This window comes from Tyto alba, unplaced genomic scaffold (assembly GCF_018691265.1).
Source record: "Tyto alba isolate M040663 unplaced genomic scaffold, T.alba_DEE_v4.0 Super-Scaffold_7, whole genome shotgun sequence".
In the NCBI taxonomy this organism is placed as follows: domain Eukaryota; kingdom Metazoa; phylum Chordata; class Aves; order Strigiformes; family Tytonidae; genus Tyto; species Tyto alba.
Genome location: NW_024881328.1, coordinates 20,029,746 through 20,056,038, shown reverse-complemented (window position 1 = coordinate 20,056,038; position 26,293 = coordinate 20,029,746). Strand labels below are relative to the sequence as shown.

Sequence of the window (26,293 nt, the reverse complement as noted above, 5' to 3'; positions counted from 1 at the left end):
GTGCTGTATTATTTTTTCTGCTAGTTATGTTGAGAAGATTGTAAGGAGCAGGCCTGTAGCTGTGCATATAACAGCATTACCAGGTTCTTTCTGATAAAAGCAGTCTTCACCATTCTTCATAATCTAGACTTCCTGCACTGTGTCTTCTGGACAAAATGCATCGGATCTCACTCAAATCTCTATCAAAAAATATGTAAACAAAAAGTCCCCCAGTAATATTGCTATATCATTCACATTTTTTAAAGATTGAAATTTATTTCTATAACTAATTGGGATACTAAAAAATACTATTTCCATTAATCATGGAGAAAGAGCTCTGACTGAATTGCTCCAGATGGGTCAAAATCTTTCTACTTATGTCCATATAACCCTACAGTGGCAGTATATATAAGACTGTGGAAAGGAAAATTTTCATTACTGGAAACTAGCAATCTGCAAATATTGTTCACCAAATTTCACATATTTTTTAAGAGCCTTTGTAAATATTCTTTACAATATATATTTAAAATATTGTGTTTTTATGCTTCCTTTTCTTATTCTGTTTTGCAGAGGTTTTTTTAAATAACCAATACAGCAGTATTTTTCATTTTTCATTTTTCTTGAGATATCAAGAAAACATTCTCCTTTTTCTAGTAATGTTATGGTAAAAATCCCATTCAGGGTATCAGATAAAATAATAAAATTGTATCCAAAAAAAAATATAAAATTTACATCAAGTAAACCCCACTGATACGCTGTTTTTATTTTGGGATGCCATGATTTTGTGAATTTTTAACATTTTAATTACTGGTTTATAAAACAGTTTTATAGCAGAAACAAAATTCTTCAGCTGGTCCATGCTTAATGTGGTTTTATTAACAAAATAGAAGGTAAAAATCCAATTGGGAAAAAAAAAAAAAAAAAAGAGCTTTATATCCTGAAAAATAATTTTTTGTTCTTTCATCTTCAATTCATCACTGTACATTTTCAAGTGTTGTCACTTGCCATATTTTAAAGTGAAAAGCCACTAAAGAGGACATCCGCAAAAAAAAAAAAAAAAAAAAAAAAAAAAAAACACTTAGTCAAAACATCCTTCTTTTGTTTTACAGTATTTACTCCTGACATACACAGGGGATTTCCTTGCTGAGAGTTCTTGAAAAATGAATAGGTGGGGCTCAAAGCCCAGTACATAATAGAGAAAGCTTGAGGTGCAAAAGGAGACAAGAAAGTTGACTTGAAACATTTTCCTGCTAGTGGTTACAGCCAGATGCCAAGGAGACACATGGCTGGCTGCTCTTACTCCTACCTACTTGCTTGTGGTTTCAGAGCAGACTGTTATGTGGGCAGGATGGGAAGAATAGTGATACAAAATATGCTACATTGCCAAAAATTCCTCTTGGCAGAGAGAATTTTCAAGAAAGAGGCCAACCTGTGCAAAATATCCAGAAATAACTGCAAGATATTGTGTACAGTCCAATGGTGGATTTGAATTAAAACAAACAAAAGCCTTGAAATTTAGAAAAGGCAGAGAGAGACCAATAAGCAACAGAAGAAGTCACAAAAAAGGTGGATTATTTACCATTAAAAACAGATTTTATCAGTCATGTTTCCAACATAAGAAAGTCAAACAGCAGATTCTCTAGGAAGAAGTTAATTTTTCAGCATCTTACTCTAGAACATACATCAACAGGTAAAACAGGTGATCTCTTTTCACTGGATTACACACAAAATGGACAGTAATGGATACTGGTTCAAGAAAAAAAAAAAATAAATAGTAAAATCAAATAAATAAAATCCCTTCAAACCCAGGAACCAATTTAGAGAATAAAAATATAGAGAGAACCAGCCATACAAATACAATACATCTCTGACAAACAGCCAAGATAAGAAACAGCTAATGACAAAAGACAAAAAATTTCAGACTGCATTAACATCTACTACCCAGAGTACACAGATCATGAGAGATTTCTTTCCAGAGCTCCTTAGATTGAATTTTCTCATATTAAAATATCTTTTCAACATGAGAGCAAATAAAAATGACTGCGTCACATTGAAGAAGAGAAGAACTGAAAGTGAATAGGAAAGAAAAAGATTGCAGTTATTTTCATGACCCTAGAAAATAAGATAACTCTTCCATACTATCATTCATCCTCTAATTGATTTATTAAGAGTTGACATCAAATTTATCAAGTGTAACTTTGAAAAACCTTTCCTTTTTCTAAAGCATCTATCCTGCTAGCTGCAGCCAACAATTCTGAACAAGACCACTTACCACAGTGTTCCTCATGACTGAAATCTAACACAATGTAAGAAAAAAACATTTCATGCCATACATTCTGTTTTCAAAGCTCTAACAGAAAAGAGGGATTCCTATCTGTTAAAGGGCTGAGGACCTTCTGAACAAATTTGACCTATCGAAGGGATCTGGCATTTGTTAGGTCCAGCTCAGAGATTACATTTAGTTCTGGATCGGCAGAAAATTAAAAATTTACCAGATGAATATTGAAAGATGTCTTAAGTGGTGCTTATAAGCAATTTGGGACAGGGATCCTGTCTTTTGTTCTGTGCCATTACGGTGGCTAGCACAGCTAGGTTCTGATTCAGCATTGGGTTTGACAGATTACTATAATAATAGATTATTTTTTAAAAAATATGGTACATTGCCAGGAGTCCGATGGCCACATTTAAGTATAAATAGAATTCTTTCTAGTCTGGTGCTCAAGAGCTTCTATCTCATATTCAGCAAAAAGCTGAATAGGCAGTAATGTGAAAAGTGAAGATACTGGCTTCACAATAGCAGTATAAATATCCTGTCAGCTGATCCTTTTGTTGCCTTTATTCTTCCTTGCAAGAATTTACCAACAGTTCTCTATGGCAGTCTGACCAGTGTTTGTATAATCAAATATCTAAATTTTGGAAAACACTAGCATGCACCAAAACTGTAAAGAACTACTAAATCACAGCCAACTGATTTTTCACTCTTTTCTTTTTCATTGCTTTTGTGCTTTGTCACAATTCTATTTTTCAGTATATGTCATTTCACTAAGACAAAGGAAGTCTTTGTTCGCATATAACTCTTTCCTTTTTGGAAAAGAAAAAATATCCCAAAACACTTGTCATACCTTTTTCTGTTTAAAATGATAATGAAATTTATTTAATATTATATCTGTCCCATCTTTACATTCAGAGGTGAGGAAATTTCTTCTGTAAGCACTTATTCCAGGACTGAGTATCATCCTCTCCTCCAGTGAGATGTTACAATGTGTACTTTAAGACAGAGAAACTGATTTCTGATACAGATGTCCATTCATCACCCAATCACTCTTTCTAAATTTTGTCTCATTCCCACCTCACTTTATCTATAAAATGCTTGAAGACATAAATACCTGCTTTTTAAGTTAAAGGATATTTCTTTAGCATACTGAAGTGTTAAGATCAAAAGTTTTGAGCGACATAAGCCCTAGAAGTAGATTTTACTCATATTATAACTGTTCTTATGGACTGTTCTCTGTCACATCTGATAAAACACTAACATTTGCTTGATTGCCACTATGATGATAAAAAATTACTCCCAAGTGTTGCTCATAAATTTTCATGAACCTAATAATTTGCCAAAGTTGTATCAAATTTTCAACTCCAACTGAAATAATGCATAAATAATTTAGCAAAAAACCTCTGTGAACACCACTAAATTATCATTTAAATTTGTCTACTAGTAGCAGTTGTTAACCAAGATAAGATGAGACAAGAAATCCTGTACAGTGTGTTGTACAGACTTCATTAAACTCTTTATTATAAAGTGTTAAGCTGCTATAACTTCTATATATAAATATGGTTTTTAAATCATCTGTTGAGGAAAAGGAATGTAAGTGTCCAATTTTATTCCCAAATCCGTAAAACGTTCCAATCTGGCATGTTCCACTCCACCAATTTGATGGAGAATTTTCATAGAAATTTACAGAACTAGTGGTATAAACTAATATTTGCTCCTGGCACCTGATTCTGTTCTTCAAAGCTCCCAAATACTTTGCAATTGTCAAGCTAGTAACTGCAAAACATCAAAATCAGTCATGACACAGACTGAACACAGAGAAAACCAGCAGACATTTCACACTGACACAAAGTCATAGATTTCAGGATACTGACTTCAATATGAAGAACACAGCTATAATTTTTCTACTCAACGTAGACCATTTGTGGGATTGTAATATACACACATGCACAAGATGAGAAATACGTCCCAGAACTTTAATTCTGAGCTGTCTTCATTCTCTGCCCCATCAAGAGCATGATGCTTTTTTGCTGACCTATAAGTGCTTTTTCTAACATTTACTCCAGCTCTGTCTAAAGCAAAGTTTCTATTAATATGTAGGCTAAAATAGCTAAAGTCAGATAAGGTAATTTTGTTGCAAGTTTTATTCATTTAACTTCAAAACATTTTGACTAGTTAAAAGTACTAACCTATAAGCTTATATTGGTTCCCAAATACAGTATTCATTGCCTCATGGGAGAAAGCCCAGAGAGTTATCTGATTAAGCATATAAAGAGGGATATTTGAGGATTATCTTATAATTTTATCACTTCAAGACCTATAAGCCTATTAAAGACACCCTGGAATAATTTCTTGGGTTTCTTCTTCTAAAGGAAATGAGAGGATCTGTTATACATCCAATAAATGCATACTTTTTCGATAAGGTTCAAACAAAATGAACGGATTAATATTATTCTTAAAACAGCTAAAACCATAATCAGAAAACCTTTCAAGCAAGGAGATTCTTCAAGGTGCTTACACTTCAAGTTTGCCTCTATCCTGGTCCTAGAAATTGAGTTATATCTCAGGAGTGGAGATCACTGCATCCACTGAAGTCACAGATAAAACAAGCACAACTGAAATTCAAATCAGGACTTTCCATTAGGTCAAAGAGTTAACTCAAAAAACAGTATTTGTTTTCCTCTGTGCAGAGCACTTAGCTGTATATGTAAACATAGTAGTTTAGTGAGAGGCAAGCATGTATTTTTTCCTAAATGTATCTAGACAACAACATTGTCATGAAATATTGTATAACCGTTTGATGCATACAAGTTCACCACATAGAACGTGGCACGTATAAGCAATAGTAACACCCTGACTTTGCCCAAAATGTAATGAGAATTTTGTCCAAGGTCTTATTTTTAGCTGCACCACTGGGAGCAAATTCATCATAAGTGAGAGCTAGTCAAGAAAATTTGTGTCCAGGAGGACAAAGGTTTCTATCTAGCCAACCAGCAGCATAGTTCTGACAACCCCAGTGTCAATATGTGTATTTGTCTCCAAGGTAAATTACAGTGAATGTTAGGTGAACTGAGACAGTGTTGAACACTTAGCAAAGGAATATAGCCAAACAGCAATCACCAGTAAAAGACAGAAACACTGCTGGTACTTTCACCTTCAGTGCTCCACAAATACCTAACTGCCTATTTAACAGAACAGCCATTAAGAAAAATAAATTCTATTAGTCTTCTTTTACAGACAGAGAAATACAAGTGGGATGGCTACATTTCTGTTTCCTCAAGACAGCTCTTGTTGGAGCTCAGATTAGAAAGAAAGCTTCCCTGGATTCTAGCCACTCTAATTAGCTGTTTGCATTACAGCCTCTCCCAGCTAGGATCACAGAGCTATTGTGCTGTATCTTGTATAAACATTCAATAAAAAAGGCAATTTCTGCTTAAAGAGATTACAAACCAAAAAGAGGGAATGACACAGCTTTCAGTAGCTTTCAGTGAAGGTGACTTGTTCATACTGGACAGGAAAAGTAACACAAGTTGACAATACTCTGGCTGTGCAGAGACCCTGCAAATTTTCCTTTTGCTATTTAAATAAATACATAGTAAGTATAAAAAATTAGTATGAAAATGATTCTTGGATTGAATTAGATCCAGGAATTTTCTTCCAGTTCTACTTTTTTATTCATTTTTAACAAGTCTCCTATCTATTTGTTCTTTTCAAAACTTTTAAAACAAGTTGGTTCTGTGAGGTAACTTGAAGGCTAGGCTAATGATTTTGCAAAGTCATCCCACATTATAATACGTACCCTCAGAGAATAAAGGCAGTGAGTTTTGCATCATTCTCTGATGGAAGAGAGAGACATTATGTTTCTATTACTCATAATAAGAACTAGTACAAGAACTTAACACATCTGTGCACTTGTTAATTTGAATTAGAGATTTTAATCTTGAAGAGGGAGAAATCAAAATTATCAGGGTATCTCAAGCTTAGATGAAGAGGACTCTACCAGACAGCAGGAAAAAAAAAAAAAAATAAATGGATTTGAGAATTTTCAGATGGACACCGGTCATAAGGAATAAGTTTTGTTATTTGATTATTCAACATGGAGTAGACATTATTTTAATGTCAGCAAACAAAGTAGATCTATAGATAAAAATAAGGGGATTTACCACCACTGTGCCTTATTTCTCAGGCATAGAATCCTATCATGATTACTTGACTATATTAAGGAACATAGCAGTCAGTATCAAAGACCTGAAAGCAATTGGAAAAGACACATATTCTGAGGAGTTCTTCCCATGAAGACATGAAATAAATGAGCCCTATCAGGAATATAAAACTGCTCTAAGGTCATACTCTGAACAAGTGATAGTGAATAAAGCCTTTTCTTCCTAAGGAGACTATGAATTTTTCAACTTTTTAATACATATCTTCCAAACAAAATTAGCATTTTCTAGCAAAGAAATCATCACTAAGAAATTAGAAGAGCTAAAGTTCATGAGAAATAGCATGTTAGTTTTGATACACCTACCTTATTTTCCTGTCTGAAACATTAGCCAACTTTAAAACTTGGTAATTGGAAACATATATTGATCTATGCAACAAACTTAGCAATTATCAAAGTACTTCTTAAAGAAATAGTTCTTAAATTTTCCAAATAAAAAGGCAATGTACTTTTAGAACAAATCTTCTGAAGATTACATATATTGTATATGAATTCAAGCTACGTGAATTTGCTTGTAAAATATGTGAAAATTTTATATTCTACCTTCATTTCTTAATAGTCTGTTTGTTTTTTGAATCTGTTTATTTTTAAGCTAAAGCTTTTTGTAAATCTAGTTTAATTGTGTTTCAGATGGTAACAACCTTTCAAGTGGCTCTTCTTCAGGTAAATCTATCTTCAAAAATTCTATCTACTAAAGTCCTTTTATTGCTTTGTTCTGATTCTATTATTTCAAGATCTCATTACATTTTACATAATTCTAGAAGACTGCAAGTCAAAATATGGCTCTTGCTCCCACTCTAAATACTTATTTCTGCAAAACTATAGATAAAACAGCTAAACTATTAAATTTAGTATAATTATATGACATATAAAATCTAAATGTAGTGATTCTTTTCAGCTTATTATCACTGAAAGTCCTTGTATGCAGAGCATAAAAAAATTTCAATCAATATATGAGACAAAACACACTGTGGAATTTGGTAGCAGTATATATATTCAGTGTTAAAACATAAAGAGAACTTCTTCAGGCTTCCTGTCTTAGACAAAAGTAATATTTTTTACTCAACAAAGTCAGCAACCAAGGTGATAAAGGGTTGAGAATTTCTTGAGAACTTGATTTAATAGATGGAATGAATTCTTTTTTCCAGCTACCAAAAACCCCACCATATTCTCAGCAAGATAGCAACATATTGTTCTAGTTGATGAATTCTTTGCATATAATATTTGTTGTGATGCTTATTATTTCTTTCCAGTTATTTACTTTATTCTTCTTTTCCACTTTTAATTATGTCTAAGAAATAAAAATGCAAGAAGTAAAATCTCTTACTGAAAGAACCAAAAATTCTTTTGTCTTATGGCTTTTTCACAGACTGTAACTCCTATAATCTTAACACAATGAACAAGATCTAATACAATGACATCTCTATTAACAAATGGGAAGAATACCAGACAGGTAAATGTACAGGTTCATATTAACATCCAAGGATATAACTATTCTGTCTTTTGAGAGAGATTCTGAGAATGTTGTTCAAACTAAATTCACTCATCAGCCACACTCAGCATAGCCCTGTATGTGGCCAGAGACTTCATTCCCTTCCTTTCATGATTTGGAAGACTACCTCAGAGGCCTATGTGTAGATCTGGAACCATATTATTCTCTTAGTCATTCTCAATAATGCCTTGTAGGAGAAGTATAACCTGAAGACAAAAATGTGCCATCACCAGCTGTTGCATTTAAGTGTGGGATAAATTTAGCAAGAGATGAACCCCCTTGTGTTCTAGCTGGTCCTCAAAGATTAGAGGGGCTAGGGACAGCTGGACTTATCTCTTAATAGGTAGGCCAATTACTGCCATGACTATAGACCTGACACCAGATCTACAAACAGCTTGTCTGCTCTAGGTCCAGTCACATTCAAAAGGAGCAGTCAGGTTCATGAATACTACAGTTTATTCTTATGCAACATCTACAGATTCTTTGAGATTGGCAATGATAAATGCACTAAACTGCACACTGACTATATAGCTCTACAAACAAAATGATTGCAATCACAAGCTCAGTTTCCCCAATAGGCACTCGGCATAGCCAAGGTCAGAAATCTCACCAAAAGGCATCCCATGGAGGGGGCAGGAGCTGGAGAAGAACAAGGAGAATGAACCCATTGATCTGTCCCTGCAATTTGGTATTGAATTCTCATCCCTCCATTTTGGGTACAAACTTGGGGTAGTATTTATCCACTGCTGTGCCAAGTGTGTCGAGTGGGTACGGGTGTGACTGGTCAAGACACCATTCCTTGAGCAGTAGCACAAACTACTTCTTAGTATAACTTCTGAGCAGTTGTCCCACTGTTTTGTGCTTCCAACACCAGCACAGAGATAAAACAACTTTCTCACTTACAAGGGAACATAAACATTGCTGTTACTAATACTGATAGAACTCAAGTGCAACCTTAAATTTTAGAGGCAACTAAAAGAACTGAAGTGCCAAAATTAAAGTAGACCATACCAGAGGATATAAAAAAATGTGTGTATGCAGTATCTGAGAATTATAAATTTAATCTTCTAAATTAATAATTGGATATGCCTTCCTTTTCCTGCCTGAAAAGAAATGAAGATAGAGCAAAAAAATGATCCACTTATGTATGCTTTTCCACATTTGGGGGAAAAGAACTGAAAAAAACCCATAATTGGCTCTTGCTGTAATTCTCTGTCCTAAGGCCTTCTGAGCCCAGTCTGAAAATAAGGCTGCATCACATGCCTCGATGTTTGCATAGAGCATAGTCAAATATTTGCTGCTATTTTAGACTGCCAATGTTTAGGGATTCCATTTCTTAAAAGCAATCATTTCCTTTAGTCTGTTGCATGAGTTGTTAGATGGTATTTCCAAGTCTTTGAGCAGCAATTCAATAATTGCCTGTATCTGTATTTCTGATAACCTAGATCCTGAAAATTCCTTGACAGTAGACATTCAATTATCAGAAAATCTTTCAGCAAAAGCTGACTTGTGCTCCTTTTGCAAAAGTAATTTTCCTCATTGTTTGGGGAAGTTTCAGAACAAAAGTATTGTTGAATTAACCCATGCTCTGGAGGACAGTCTGGCATAACCGTCCTACCTTACCTGCCCTTGTCAAGGAAATCTCTCTCTGTTTAGAATAGGTTGATCTTTGTGTATATGTATGTTGTATTCTTTAACCTTATATACTGAAACAGTAACGTATATTTCATATTATAGCCAGACCAGTCATTCACTATAATAAAACTATCGAAGACTTAATTTTCTTCGGCACTCTACCACAGTTAACAGGTTGTATCTGACCATGGGCAGTTCACAGTTTGATTTAGCTCTCAGCCTAGGACCGGTGGTATATCATACCAGGAAATAGTTCTGACAGTTTCGACACCTCACTTAATTTATCCTGTGCAAACTTCTTGTGCATTTGAGCTCCTTCGATTTGATTTTGTAAAGTCTAAATCTAGAGAAGGTTGAGAGTCTAGTAGACTAAATCTAGCTCCGAGCTAGGCAGCCTGAGACCAGCAACCACTTCTCTTCCTTTGGTTGATTTATCTGAAAGCAGCTTCCGATACTGGTTCTTGTATAATTACTTCTCTGCATCAGCATGAAAGTAACAATGCTACTAGAGATGCTACAAAACCTGGCCAAGCAATTCTTTGAGAGGCCATCGTGACCTCCCAGCTGATATCTTTTAGGGCTACCCTTCTGCAGTGCTCACAATTAGAAACCAGGAATCCCATGTGCATTGACATGGGCTAAACAGACTTTGGGATAGCACAGAGCATCTACCAGTAATCCTAAAACCACTAAAGAAATTGTAGCAAAAGTAAAGCTTTCTCAGTTGTAGGCAACTCTCTGACTTTGCCACTGTGTCTAGTATGTAAGTATACATTCTTATCACTAGAAGTTTGAGGAGTACTTTTATTGTAGCAAGGCAATATTCAGGCCAAATATAATTTCCCTTCCTTGTTAGATAATCCTTGCAGAGAACAGATAAGTGAATTACTTGCCATGCAAGTTTATTTGGTTACTAAAGAAATCCTTATCCAGGTATGTTTTTGTTGGTATACCCCATTTTCAAAATGAAATTTGTATTGATGGGGCAGGAAATTTGCAACCATGATCGTAACTGTTAATAAGGTCTTTCTGGAACCATTTTTCATTATTTTTGTGCCCACCACAAAATTCTATATGGTGGTATACAGTGGTTAAGAAATGCAATTTTCTATCGTTAGCATCTTCTGTTTCAATACTTATGGAAAAACCAGGCTATTAATTTTTCTTATCGGGATAGGGGTTTTCCTATACATTTTTCACAAAACTATTAACCAAAACATTTTATTTCCATGACTTATAAATATTTTCTCCTTTGATCTCCCAAAATATGAGACAGAATTAAAAAAGGCTTTCAGAAGTCAAGAAAAGTCAATTTGAATTTTGGACTTTGGAGATAACTACATCTGAGAACAGTTTAGAAGTGTCGTTTCTTATCTGCAGTATATTTTTGGACTGAGTTCTGCTATTTAGAAACTCTGAGGGTTAGCTGAGATGGCACAGAGAAAAAAATGCAGCCAACAGATTAACTCATTTGCAAATTACTTATTCAGTGAAGCAAGGTTTGAAAGGAGGAGGTGGAATGTGAGCCTGAAATTATGACTCAGCCTCAACTGCTTTCCTCAACTGCTCTTAGCAAGCCACAATTATACAAATCTATGACTCAGCATTAAGAAGAACTTGGCAATCTAGTCTTCAACTTCAATAAAACATAAGGATTTTAATGTAACATTATCTGTATATTTATAGTAAATAGCTAGTTGTGTCTCAGATATGTTTTAGCATTGTAAGTCAACATAAATCTGCTCTGACATCACACTTACACAAAGCAGGGGTTGTCCACTTCCAAACAAAAGTTTCTACCCCATAAGCAGAATGCCAGGAAAGCCTCCACTGACCCATCTAGTCTATACTGGGACAGCAGGCCTGAGGCCATGAATTTTGCTTCATGAGAAATTGTATCGTTACTGAGCTGAGCAAGGAAGTGTAACATAAACTAGACAAATTCTGAATGGGCCTCTTGGTAGCTTTAGCTGCAATACTGCAGGAGAGTGCTGAATGTCCAACACATCATATAGCTCATTATCTATACACTGAAGAAGAATAATAGTGCTCCTCTCCTCTAAAGGATATTCAAATTAAAAAGCAGGAAATAAGGATTTTAACTTTGAGATCATTTATTACAATTTAGAGAATAACAGAAAGCTACTCATTTAAGTTTTCTATTTCATGCCCAAGAGTCTTAGAAAGAAGCAAAATACTCACTGAGTATTCTTTCCAGCTGAACTGCAGTTAGACAGCTAAATCAGTAATGCAGTATAACATGGTCACATTAACTTGATGAAGCTGAAAAGACCATCTGCATATGAATATGACTAAAATAGAGTGCCAGCAAAAAGCCACTAACAGTGTCTAATGCCAGAAAACATTATGAATGGTATTTTTAAGAAGTTCAAGGTAATTGATGAAAAAAGAATTATAGTATTTGTTTCCCTTTTGATGCAATAAGCTTTCAAAATTGATTTATAAACTGCTTTACAATTCAATTCTAGGTGCATTTAAAAATAATAAAATATTTTTTTCTGTACTTTGCTGATTTCAACTGTAAGCAATTTGTTTAAATATACTTAGTAAGTTAGAAGAAATATGCATGTTCCCAAGGTGCACTCTGCTGACTATCACTGTGCAGATTGAAAACTGGCATCTCTAGCTGCTGCTTAAAACATGCATGACTCTGGTTTCATATAATAGAGATTTCTGTTTATTGCACTGTTTTGTGCGTATATGCATTAGAGTAATATTTGGAATTTAACAAGCTTTTTCAGAAACTGTTGAGAAAAAAAAAAAAAAAGATTGTTACATGGATTTATATTTTAAATTAGGGTAAAAAGAATGGAAATAAATGGCCAGATTTCTAAATAATGAGATGTTATCAGTAGAGTCTCACAAATTATTATTTAATATATTTTTAATTACTTGGATAGAAAAGGTGAAAACAGTGAGGTGAGAATGTTTGCACATGTTACAAAATTATTAAGAATATGGCATGAGATTTACAGACAAATCCAATGAAACTGAGTGCCTGAGTGATAAAACAGAAAATAAAATTTTTTACAGACATAATATTAGAAGCTAAATTATCTGTTACCAGTCAATAAATCTCTCAGCTGTTGTGAAAATATCTTAAATTAGCACAGGCTAGGAAGACAAGACAAAAAGGCAATCAAATATTAGGAATTACAAGGAAAGAGATTAAGAACAAAACAAAAATCCATTATGTCACTGCATTGATCCCCAAGTAGCTTGGGTCACTGTCAAAAAATATTACATTAGAAATGAAGAAGAAATGAGAAGAGTGAGAAGAATGACCAGAGGTACACAATACAGTTATACTAGCATTCTTCAGCTTGAAAAAGAGGTATACAAAGAGGAATGCAACAGATGCATGAAAACCTATAAACATTATTGAGACTATATAAAGGGAGAAATTATTATTTTTTGTATGATAAGAACTAGCACCCTCCTGAAGGCAACAAGTTTATTGCAAGCAAATGGAAGTATTTTTTCACAAAAGTATGCTAAAATTATGGAACTATTTCCTACAGAATAATTTGCAGATCAAAGCACAACTGTGTTTCAAAAGCACTGAGACAAATTCATGAAAGAAAGGTACAACAAACATTCAGTTTGTGGTTTGAACACAGTCTCTGGCTTAGAAAGTTTCTGAACAGCAGATAGCCAGAAAGCAAGTAATTTTATTGGGAGAAATAACACAGTGTAGTGGTTCTTAAACTCCTTCTCCATGTACCCACTACTGGAAATTATCAGAGGTCCAACAGTGTGTTAGATGGACCTCTGGTGTCATCTAGCATAGCAACTCTAGCTCTTACACAGGTTTTCCGTTAAGAAAAGCAGGGCACTCTAACTTTATTTAGAATTCAAAATAAATTAAATCCTAAATATACAGGACATTAATTTTAAAACATTAAATGATGAAGCTCTGCCTTCTATTGCTCTACAATTACTGTTGGGCATAGGCATCAATGAAAAATTATTTCAAAATATTTCAGTATGGGATGATAAATTTCAGTGCTAAATATTAATGAATGTTAGCTAGCTACAAATGCTGGCGATTAAAACTGACTGGAAAAAAAAATGAAATCTTATCCAAACAGAATTTATCCCAGTAAAAGGGAATAACAAGATATTTCATGATGTCCTCCGAGAAATCATTTTTCTATTGATTCACTGGGGAAAACATCCATGTAGCAAAGTGATGAGTAACAAGAAGCTATTAGATAAGTCATACTGTTTGTGCAATGACATCTGATCATTTCAATTATTTCAATTATTTTCTTAATTTTTTTTTTGGCATTTCTTTTTCCAAACTGTTTACTATGTTGTCTGTACATCAGAAGTCCCTGTGCCTCCACCTGTGAGTTGTATTACACAATACATTAAAATACTTGCTATCTGGGTTTGTCTTTTTCTAGACAGACAGTCTGTAGATTTTACAGTTCTTCCCCTATATTTTCTTTATTTGCACCATAGTTTACACTTCCTTTCAGCTACTAATATTTCTTACCATTACACAAAGTTATTAGCTTTACACGCACTCAGAATAGCCTACTCTGCCATTCAATATACCAAGCCCAACTAAGCCCACAGCCATGCAAATGCACAAAAGATAATTGTATAGGTGCAACTGAAGCTTGAGAGCGGTGTCACTGTTCTTTCTTCCTACATGTTCCTTTACTTTTCATTTTAAACTCATTCAGAGTAAGTGTTTCATTTAATCATAAAATGTAAATATTGGAAAGGAATATGGCGAAACTGATACACAACTTATTTTTCTTTCCTGAAGCATTAGCACTGGTATCTTCCAGTTCAATTTGTAGCCAATAAATCAGGAGTACACTTTTAAAGCACACAGAGTTCCACTAATAATAGAGTCCACAAATACCTATTTCAGGGTAACAGCTACCAAGCAAAGTAGTTTGACGTGTTCTATCAGTCTTTTATAGATGCACAGGTTTTTAATTTAGAAAGGACCATCAGAACAGATAACTTCATCTCTTAAAACAGACTGTAGAATCAATGCTGCTATCCCTATTCTGAGCTCAATAACATAAGTCTGACTGATCTATGAAATCCTGTAACACCATGACTATAACAAGCTTACAACTATATAATATTTCCATATTTACACATTCTGTTGCTAAGCATTGTAATTTATTAGGAATAGGTCAATTATTTATGGTTGTTATTATTATGCACTCTGTGTGTGAAGAGATTTTCATTACAAGAAACTAATATGTAATATTTTCTTCTTTTGTATGTATTTACATGCAGGAAGACTTTTTGGGTTCCGGTTACCTGGATGGAGACTTTTAACATACAGAAAGCAGTCCCTACCACAGGAAGACCCTGATGCAGTGATAGTTGACTCATCTAAGCACAGTGATGACTCAGTGGCGATGAAGCACTTTAAATCACCTACAAAAGAAAGCTGTAGTCCTTCAGAAGTGGATGATACAAAAGCACTGATTCAACCCAGTAAATGTTCACCTTTGGTTAATATATCAGGACCTCTTGACCATTCATCACCTAAACAGCAATGGGACAGACTTTACCCTGACATGATACAGACAAGCAACCCACTAACCCATTCCAGATCAAAGGAAAGCATTTGTAGTATACGGAGAGCATCCTCAGTACATGACATAGAAGGCTTTAACGTCCATCCCAAGAACATTTTTAGGGACCGTCACGCAAGTGAAGGTATGGTAGAAAGTCAATCAATATTCTCTGATGTACTAAGAAAGGAATGATTGCAATTTTTCATAGTAATCATTACTTTGTAAGCAAAACTAAATATAATCATCTGTATACATTGAAAAGCACAGTACAAATATTAAGGGTTCAAATATGCCAGGCTTATTTACACCCAATACTGTTTTTCATGTCTAAGCAGACCAATAACGTCATGGGGTTGCTCTTAGTGTACCACCTGCCTTCTGTATACAGATATAGCAAAATCAGGCCTAAAGCTAGTATTGGTATTTGGGAGGAAAAAAAAAATAGGTGATCAAGTTAAAATTGCATGCACAGTTCTGTCTCATACTCACATATTCTAGATTGTCTTTAACTGTATGAACTCCTACATCAGAGACTTATCAGTTTATTTTTCCTAAATCTGTAATGTGTATATTGTATATTCATTGATCCAACATTGAAACATGCTTTTTTTCTCACACTGGAGAAAATATTCTCAGCAACTCCATTGAAATGTTTTGTGTAATGCTTAGTGAAATACTTAGTGAAATGATGAAATGCTTAGTGTAAAATTAATATAACTGTGGATTTCTCTTTGTGTTAGCATATTCTTGCAACTGGCAAAATTTACAAAGATGTTTCCTCTGTCTTCTTTTTCTAATGTCTCTCCTAATTATGCAAAGTCATGGAGTGTGGACCATGATTTCTTGTTGGAGACAGGGAGTTTGAGAAACTGCAGAAACAGCTTAACAAACAGAGATTTGAAAGCCCTGTGAATTGAGAGTCACCTTTGAAAATGGCTTTCACAGAAAAGTGCCACATATGCAATGTTTTTGCAGCTACTGATGGTCTAATGACTTGAATAGCATACTTTTATTCAAGCCAGGTGACAAGGAATGTATGGGGAATATTTCAAGCTTTTGAAAACATATGTCATGGAAGACGGTGAACAGATTCACAAATTAGCAAGAAAATGAATTTTCATTTTCAGTGATTGCCTGTTTTTCACCAATTCATTGACCACAAGTGTAAAATTCCTTTAAGTTCTCCTGCCTTTTGGAAGGTCTACATCAAGGGCTCTTTGCTTCTGTACATCTCCTAACATACAAGTCTGAATGCTCCTCTGCCATGCGGATGACTCCTAGAATAGCAGAACTAATTCTTCCTTCCAGTTACTCTCCCTGTATTAAATATAATGGGCAAATACTTCTTTTCTCATTTCTGTTTCTTTTGGATTCTGATTTTTTTCAGTTCAGATGAACTTGAAGATTCAGTTAAATTCATCCTAAACCATACCATTTTGCTATATTTCATGTTCACATTCAAGCCAAGATTTCAAAATCAGGATGTGGAGGCAAAAATCTCCAAGATTGAACCTTGGCATGTCTTTTGGACCATTACATAAACTTCATCTTGGTTTCAACTTCCCCAGATATTTAAACTAACCTTTCAAATAAAACATATTTAATGATATCCATTTTGTCAATTTCTATTTTCATAAATTATTTTCATTAAAGCACTTCCCAACTGGTCATTCTTCATATAGTTATATGATGAAAATGCGTGAAAATCAGTTTGAATATTAAGTGACTTTGATTATGGTAATCCAAAGCTCATGCAGAAATCACCACATAATTTAATACTTGCTGCATGGAGGAGCAAAGATTTCTAGCTCCATTTCACTGAATAATATTTTTTAAATGTTAAATACTAAGGAAAATAAATTTTACTATAAGGAATCAATAATCCATTTGAACTCCTATGGCCTCTCACATGATGTGATAATTTACAGTGTAAATAGATAAAACACTGCCACTGATTTCACTCTGCATAAACTACAAAATAGTAGAGAATCTGGCCCTAAGTTTGGGTCATACATATGCATTCTAAAAAAGTACAGCAGAACAGAGGATGGCTCTCAGAACTGCATTAGAATTAGTAACCATCCTTGATGCCATCTGCTTCTAAGCATATTAGAATTTGGCAACTTATGCTAAAAAGATGTTTAAATTTAGCCAGCGAGTCCTGCTTGCCTTACTCAACAGTGAACCATAAAACCCAATTGTTGCTATAAAATTATTCATGCAAGTTAGGCAACCAGGACTCAGCCTAAAGCATCTTTGCACTCACAGATTCTGTGCAGAAGCTGTAGATATTGTACTGGAGAATGTAAAGACCTAAGTAAAATACAGTCCCCATGAGCTAAATTATTACCCAAGGAAACATAGGTTTTAACATATTTCCCATTCTATTTTTATTTGATTGATTCTAATAATTCTGAATTTTCCTGAATCCACTGAAAACTACTACTCTGTCTGAAAATGTGATCCACAATTCAGATTTAATTTTTTCCCACCTCTTCCAGTTCAAGTAACATTAACTGAATCAGCATAACAGAATTCTGACAGAAGAGAATAGTATTTTTTGACTTAATATTAACTACAGTAATTCACCCATGGTCAAATTTATTTTTTTAGAAGACAATGCAATATAGAATATAAATTATTTCATGTGTTAATTTATGTAGCTTAGTTGCCTATCACTTTAAAATTGTGGACATTGTATGCTGAAAAGTATTACAGTAAAAATGACAATTTAGGATTTTAAATTACTTTGAGTGACTCGACTGATTTCCATTTTAAATTTGCCTATTTGACAGCAAAAGCAGCAGGGTAAGAACTCCGTCTTCCACCCACCACCCTAACTCCAGCCAAGCCCTTCTCACCTGAAACGCCAGCAATGCAGATTTTGCAGGCGGGTACAAGTTCATGGGGAGTCTTTGAGAATTTTATTATCTTGTGAAAGTGACCTCAGTAACATCCATGCAGTCTTCTGAAAAAAAAAAAAAAAAACAGCAAGCTTTTGAGCCTAACTCAGCCCACAAAATCTGCATTACTGCTACAGATGCCTGGCACAGAAAGGCATCAGGCTGCGAGGATCTTAACACTCCCACGCTCATGGTTCAGAGGGCCCAGCTAGATGTCCAGTGCTCCCCAGTCCTCGGGAAGCTGAGGAGAATCCAGAGAGGCAGCAGGTGCGACATGACACCACCACCAATACCCAACCTCACGGCCGACTCCCCCACAGGAGAAGGCCATAGCCTTTCTCCAGAGCAGGGCTGAAGCAGGAGCTCTGCAGAGTCAGGGCTGCGGCTGGGGCAGACAGGGGCACAGCCACCTCAGCCCTCAGAGGTGGCCTGTCAGCGGGGGACAACTGCAGGTGAAAATCAGTTTGAGCCCAGTGCACCTCTGAAAGCTGGTAAGCTGTTCACCATGGCTGGCAGCACACAGAGGCAGGGCCGCACCCCACGCCCAGCCCCTCGCTCCCTGCCAGCCCCCGGGGCCATAACCCACCCTCATAACCACTCCGAGCTGCCACAGAGGGACAGGGAGCACGACATGAAGGGAAAGTGCTGCGTGGGTCACGTTGCACACCCTTGAATAGAGGTGGTGTCTTGCTAGCAGCATGAATGGCTTCTTTATAATAATATTAAATAATAATAACAACAATAATAATATTCTCTCTAAAGAGGTTTGATCTCATAAGAGGATTCAGGGATGGCTGTGCCTGTGAGGACAGAGAAATTTGCCACTGTTACCTTGCAGAAAGGCACCTAAGAGCTGAAGAGAAATTTAAGGCATATCTTTCTCCTCGTTGTTTCTCCAGTATTTATCAGGAAAGGTGCTGCTTGGCTTGCTGCCATGGTAAAAACTTTTCCTCCTGTGAGTCCTGGGCAGGCGCAGGGCCTGGGGGCCTGCGCAGGGCCACCTGCACAACCTCACACGGGATGCAGCCGGCCGGCCTGCCCCACCGCCCGCAGATGTGGGTGCTCCAGCCTCACTCAATCATGTGTGATTAATTACCACCTCATGGGTTAGCACGTTTGACCTCCAATCCAGTGCCAGACTTGTGGAGAAACAATTTTGCCATGTTACTGCTAAGGCAAGTTAGTCAGAGCCAGTCCTACCAAATGCTGATCCTACTTCAAACAGTTTACAAATTATCTCTCAATTCTCAAATTGACCTAATCTTGACTAAAAGTCTACACAATATAATCAAGGAGGTGCAAAAATGTTTCAATTCAAACCACATCCATATTTTGAAGCAACATTTTCTGCTTTTTCTGATGTAGATTTTAGTTTCCTGTTTTCTCTCTTTTTCTTTACTTTTATTATGCTGAAAACCAGACAGTGGTCACAATGTCAAAGGTAAAGTATACAGCTAGACTGTACCTTCCAGTGTTTCAAACAGCCACACTTTTTGGCATGTTATTTTGCCTGCTGTATGAAATGTTCAAATGCAACATTCTCATGCTGACCTCTCTAGGGCCAGGTGCATTACTTAAATTATATTTGTTAAATATAATTATTCCCTTAACTATTATCTCAAAGCACTAACTACCAATCCCTGGAAAAAAGTGAAGGCATAATTAAATGGTCATTTGACTTAATTATCTGTTAATTCAAAAAAGGAAGGGAGGGATCTGGAACATATCATAGTTATTTAACTCAGTGCTGTTGCTCTTAAGCAGGCAAAACTTCTAATGAAGCTACTAGGAGTTCCACCTGTGAAAGGATGTATAATCAGGCAGAGACACTTAACAATCTGTTGTTATAAGGTGCTTAGTTTTCAGTTAATTATCTCAAAAATAACTGGTAATCAGCAGCTTTGTGGAAGTATCTTCACTTATTCCTCTTTTGTCTCCTTAAAACTAGTTTCACGTTCCTGGATGGCAGGGGGTATGGTTTTAAGATTCCTGTAGTATTAAAATGTGCATGCATGAACTTCATTTCCATTTTCATTTTAAAATAATATTTAGTGCAGTTACAAAATCGTTTCTATTCACCAGCACTGAGCTACAGCTTTTAGAAGCAATTTGAACATAATTCTTAAGTGACTTCCTCCGTTTCTAGAAAAAAATTACTAAAGTGTTCAGTTTAATTGTTATATTTGTAGCTATGTCTGAGAACTGGTTTGTGACTTCATGCATGATGCAAAAAGTGTGTGTACCTGGTAAAGTCTCCTTTCTAAACTGCATGCAGTGCATGAGCTAGATTCTGTAAAGCAATTCATGGACCATGAAATCATTGCATTTGTGTCATGTGTATGTTGGCAAAATCTTGGGGGGAAAAGAATGCAGTCTCTGTACTGTAAAAACAACTTTTATAAATGTATTTACTGCTGGTGAAAGACGATGGATTGACAGCTCAGGAGAGTGAAGTAATTTCTCAATGCATTGTGTAAGCAGGGACATTGGAACCCTACCATAAAAATGGGGAGCTCAAACTTAACCTTAAAGAATCTTCTTTGTAGGGTAGGTAGAAGCACATCATTCTCCCTGCTTATTCACTTCCTGGCCACTCTGATGAAACTGTCAATCAGGGTGACAATTAGTGTCAACAGTGATTGTGATTTGTTATGGCCCTCTTTTTCTGCTTCCTGCTACGACAGTATAGCAAAGGTGCACTAGCTGTCAAGTATCAGCTCAATTGCTGCCAGCCTGGCCTGTACTTAAGCTAGTAATATCTCAATTAATTACCATTATTAATGAGGTACAAATATACCTTTCACCACTTTCTAAAGCAAAAGAATGTGGATTTAAAAAGCAAAGTTTTATTCTCATGTGCTATTAAGTCTAATATCGCACACTAGGGCATGAGTCTTAGATAACAAAGGAGAGAGTAATTGCCTTTGGAATAGAAGCAATAAAAGATTTAAATCCCAGAAAGCAATATTTCTATGTAACTTAAGCATCTATAAAGTTACTATAAAAAAAAAAAAAATCCCACCAATTTATCTCCTATTTAATCATGGATTGTCCTAAGGTCCCATAGTTTCATCTTACCTTTGAGTTTCTCAGGTATCAAGAATCTTGTTCAACTGATAAATGGCCCCAATTTGATACCCCACTCATGTCTAAGCCTACCCAATATTAAAAAACTATTAATTGCTACAACTATGTAGGGAAGTAGAGCTGAAAAACAGCAGTCTGGCCATACGTACGTAGCACGTGCCAGCCAGATTAGCCACTTCACTGATTTGTGATGAGGTTGTGAGCCCTGATTTGTTTTGAACACCACTTTTTAATAGATTCATGTAGGTGATGTGAAAGATAGATTCAGGCCCTACCAGGGCCAAAAGGTGTTCAAGCACAATATTCCAATTCCTTGGTAGTGTCCTCAGTACTGGACTTTTTAGCATTCCTTGTGGGGAAAAAGATAGTGCTTTCTTCCTTTTTCCAGTGAAGCTGTTCTACAAAGAATATACTAGGTTTATTAGTTTACGGAGAAAAAAAAAGGACTGATTTTTTTAATGGTTAGAGTACTCACAAACTTTTATTTATCTCACATCACATGATCTTTGGACATAATGCAGGAAATCTTGTGAGCAGAACCACTGGATTGATCTTTCCCTGGGGAGCACCCAAACTGTTAGTCTAGAGTATTTTGCCCTCCCTTCTCATGCTGAATTCCTTTCTACATAGTGGCACAATTTGAAATGGAGTAGTAGAGGATTTCTGTATCTGGTCCAGAGTAATGTGTAATTAGTGTGAATTTAGGAGGTAGAAAGCATATATATAAATCCTTTCAAACTAAGACAGCAAATTAAAAGTCTGGTTCTTCAGCAAGCACCCTAAACCAGGCGTGAAGGAAGACTACCTGGTTGCTTTGCATTTCACTCATTCACACATTGCAAATACAAATACAATCCAGCTGTTCTGCTATTGACTTTGCAATTTACCCCATAGGCCTAATTCTGCCCCATTGGCTATTCCTGAATCATAACACCTGTTCTTGTTTCCCTCCCAGGAAGACAAAAAAAAATAAAAAACAACCCAAAACAAAGCAACAACAACAACAAAACCCCCAAACAAACCAACAACAAAAAACAAAAACACAAAAACAAACAAAAAGGCACACACACACACAGTAGAAGAAAAATCATCACATTGTTGCTAGTAATAGAATTAGGATGTAGTAATGTTCTCATGAGGATCTGAGAAATACCCTTCATCCCACACTTTAGATACATTGTTACATATTGCAAGACCAGGACTTTTTCTTAAATCCATAGCTGGACTTAGCTCTCGCTGTCTAAACATCTTCTAGTTCTTTTTTCCAGTATTATTCTCAAAAGCAAATTTTCCTTACTATGAATCTTTTTGGCTTCTGGACCAACTTTGTGATGACAGTACAAAACAAATATATTGATCAGTTAAATTGCTTGCTTGCTGTATAAAGAACTCTGTCCAATATTGGAAAGAATAATTATAATGCATATGTACCTCATGAAGTATACAAACTCCATATTTTTTATCTATCATGATGCACTAAAGTAGTATAAGTGTATATTAAATACTCCATTAATATTCTACATATGGGTATCCCTATTGTTTTTAATATTTTGTTGTTAATGACAACTGAAGAAATACATTTTATGAGTTTGTGATACTCCAAAATTAAAGGCTTTTAGGACAATGTTATGTTAATATTTCAATTGATTAAGTATGGATTTATGCGGTGAATCAATGGGTAGAGCAGGGGTCTACTCAGTTTTCTGTTTTAGAAAAAGGTGGTTTTGAATTAACTTATCATGTAAGCGTGATCAACAGTATGGATGTGATAACAGATCCTTTTCTCAGTCTGGACACTCTTATATAACTGTGTGTCTTATATCCACTTTTATAAACAAATGAGAATATAATCTTTATATTCAGTCAGAATTATAACAGAGATACCAGCATACCCAATAACATGAAAACAAGTAAGGATGGATGCATTATGTAGCTTGCAATCCATTGGCTTTATAGAAACTATTGGTGGCTCTATGTAAAGGAAATTTTGTATTTACATCCAATATTGGATTTGATTCTCAATAATAATAGAGTTATTTTTTAAATGTAGATATTTTTTAATATTAACAAGTAGTATAGTGAAAAATAGTTTTTAACTACCCTTTTAACATAACCCTCTTAAACATTAATGATTACTTATTTCTCTACATTTTTCAGATACTAAAAATGTGTTTTGATTTTTCAGGGCCTTTTAATCATATCAAGTCAAGTCTGTTGGGATCCACATCGGATTCAAATCTCAACAAATACAGTACAATCAACAAAATTCCTCAACTCACACTGAACTTTTCAGATATCAAAAGTGAAAAAAAATCTTCATCTCCTCCTTCTTCGGAGAAAGCAATTATTGCACCTAAGGTGAAAGACCGAACGCACAACGTAACAGAGAAGGTTACCCAGGTAAGGTAGTACATATTATTTTAGTTCCTTTTAGTTCCTTTTCAGTTTTCTGGAGCCAATTATAAGTGTATTCAATAGATTGTTTCTCTTTTCATTAATGATTTGGACACCTCCAAAACAATTTAAAGGGTTTGAGCCATTACTTACTTTACCTCCAATTCAATTGCACATGAGGTAGTTTACAACATTAGATGATACTGTTAACAAACAAAAATTTTCAGTGCTCTCTTTTTCAATGGAAAAAAGCTGTATACACCAAGTGCCCCAAATAAATCTACTAATTTCGGTGATTCCTGTCAGTCATAAATGTTATTTTCATTATTTTTTCTCAGCTTTATGAATTTCTGATTAGTTCAAGGCACAACATGATAACAAATGGTAGGTGACTGTGCCACTGGTATAAGTATCATAGTTACATTTTTTAATTTCTGTTCCAGTTCTTTGGCTTTTCATATTGCTTTTTCCTGTGGGTATCTGTTTCATATCTGTACATCAAAAAGGCTGTCAAATGAAAGGCAGATACCTTTGGACTGGATGTATGATCTATGCTGTCATACTTGGGAATGAGACATCAAATTGAAACAAAACTGAAAACAATTCAAGATAGCATATTTCTTCACTCTGAGACACATACAGTGCCCTCTGAAGACAACAGAACTTTTCAGCTAAATTCAGCATTATTACATTTGTGTTGTAATGTCATATGAAGATTGGCAAGGACAAGCTACCAGTGTGCAACATACTGAAAAAAAATATTAAGACATGACAGGATCTCGAATAACATTGATAGTCATAGTGAGGAGACGGTCAGCCCTTAAATACCCATCCACTGACTGACTAAAAGAGGTTTGTATTAGAATGAAGGCAGAGATTCCATAAGGAAGATTTTGCTAAGAGTAGCTTTTGACTTACTGCTGACCTGCCTTCCATAAACCAGACTGCTGCTTCTCTACATTGGTACTATGCCAGATATTGTCCATGCTCTTACTCCCTTTGACAGATATAAAAAGGAATGTATTGTACACCCTCCTAGAGAAATAGAGATAAAAGTTCTATCAGTTCTATCTTGAGATCAGTTAGTGTCTAAAAAGTAATTGGATTTTTATCTTTCATATGTTTTGTCTTTGATAGCTATCTTGAATCTGCAACCATTGTACTTTCTTCCATGGTCAGTTGTGAAAGATTTAATCTCTTCCGGATCCATTTTGATACATTTTAAATTATTCATAATAGTTATATATAGAAATCTTTTCATATGGCAAAAGTCAAGTTACAATAAAAGACTAATTTTTACAAGTTATGTAAGCATAAGTCAAGCTTGACTGTTTGGTTGGGGTTTTTTTCAAAATTTTGACAGGCTAATTAGTGCCAGAGAGCCATGTTTCTATGTACTAATTACAGTTATCGGCAGGGGGGAGGAGGGGGAAGAGGCGGGAATGGGGAATTAAAAAATAAATAATCTATGTTTATTCTCCAAACAACTTAGATATTATGAAAAGATCAAATAGAAATGGTTTGGATCAGCTAAACCTTCCAGGAATATTCATATTGACTAAATTAAAAATTGAATTTTAAATGCTCTATAAAATTATAAAACTCCACAAAAGATTTCCAATTTAATTTTACATTGGTTTATGTCCTTTTCTAGAACTATCTCAATCAATGTGCAGAGTACAATTTGTGTAGCAAACTTTGATAATATACTGTTCATTGGAATTGGAAAGAATCCCCCACAGCTGTTCATTTTTCTCTTATTATATTCAGTTATCAATGTTTTTAGTTGCTGCTGCAGTGTAAACTCTAGGATTAGGTACAGGGAGAAACTCCTAGGAGGTATAAATAAATGTAATTCTACAGAATTCAATAGTCAAAGATCTAGTGGCTAGTTTTAGCCCTATTTATGTTTCTAATCCCCAGTGATTTCAACATGTTTTATAAGAGTCAGCACTTCAAAGGTTCCACTGCATGTCTGTCTGTAAATCATTTTGTAAGACTTTTCACAGGCCCATAGATTGATTTTGTATCTGCAGAATAGTGCAGGAGTGTTTTTAGAAGTTTTGAGCACAGTGTTGAGGACAGAATAGGGCAGAAATATCAGTGAGATAATTAGGATACGCTCATGCTGACACAGTCCTCTGATACGTAAATCTGTGGAAGAGCATCAAAAATGTACAGAGGGAAATATGACCTATTTAATCTATGGAACAATATCAGTAGAGGAGCAAATGAGTATAAAATGGCTGTGGTAAATTAAAAGGTCACCCTTAATCAGAGTAGTGACATTCTGAAATAGTCTTATAATGAAATAAGTTAGGACAGGAATTCCAAATGTCGTTAGACAAAGCCTGAGAAATGTAGCAAAGGGATAGATAACACCATGTGTTTTTCTGGGATTGCATGAGTTGGTGACATGAAGAGCCACTTCCAGACACATTTTGCACCATTCAAACATCTATCCATCTCTCCCTTTGTACTCCTTATTGTGTATCTCTCACCCTTTCTTCAGCTTTGCTGAGAAATTTCGTCCTGCTTCTATAAAAACATTTCTGCTACTGTGGCTCCTCTCACTATGCAACTCAAAATATAGACATGTACACCGGTGTGCACCACACTAAGGTATCAGTGAGCCTCACAGTTGGATCACTGCACTCTGAATTCTCTCTCATTCATCGATAATATCAAACCAAATATCAGCATCACAGGACACAAGAGCAAGTTCTTCTTTCCAAA

The 26,293-nt window shown here is 35.3% G+C and overlaps 1 protein-coding gene across 4 annotated transcripts in view; it reads left to right on the top strand.

The window, feature by feature from the left end:
- KCNH7 (potassium voltage-gated channel subfamily H member 7) overlaps positions 1–26,293 on the top strand; it is a 237,449-nt gene that overhangs the window by 142,487 nt on the left and 68,669 nt on the right. For 2 of the 4 annotated variants that reach the window (XM_033007899.2, XM_033007896.2), the window contains exons 4-7: positions 7,101–7,133; positions 14,887–15,315; positions 20,025–20,048; positions 23,349–23,563. In XM_033007899.2, coding sequence (XP_032863790.2) covers positions 7,101–7,133; positions 14,887–15,315; positions 20,025–20,048; positions 23,349–23,563 — 701 coding nt within the window. The remainder of the gene's footprint in view (positions 1–7,100; positions 7,134–14,886; positions 15,316–20,024; positions 20,049–23,348; positions 23,564–26,293) is intronic. The other 2 variants (XM_033007898.2, XM_033007897.2) reach the window with 2 other exon arrangements.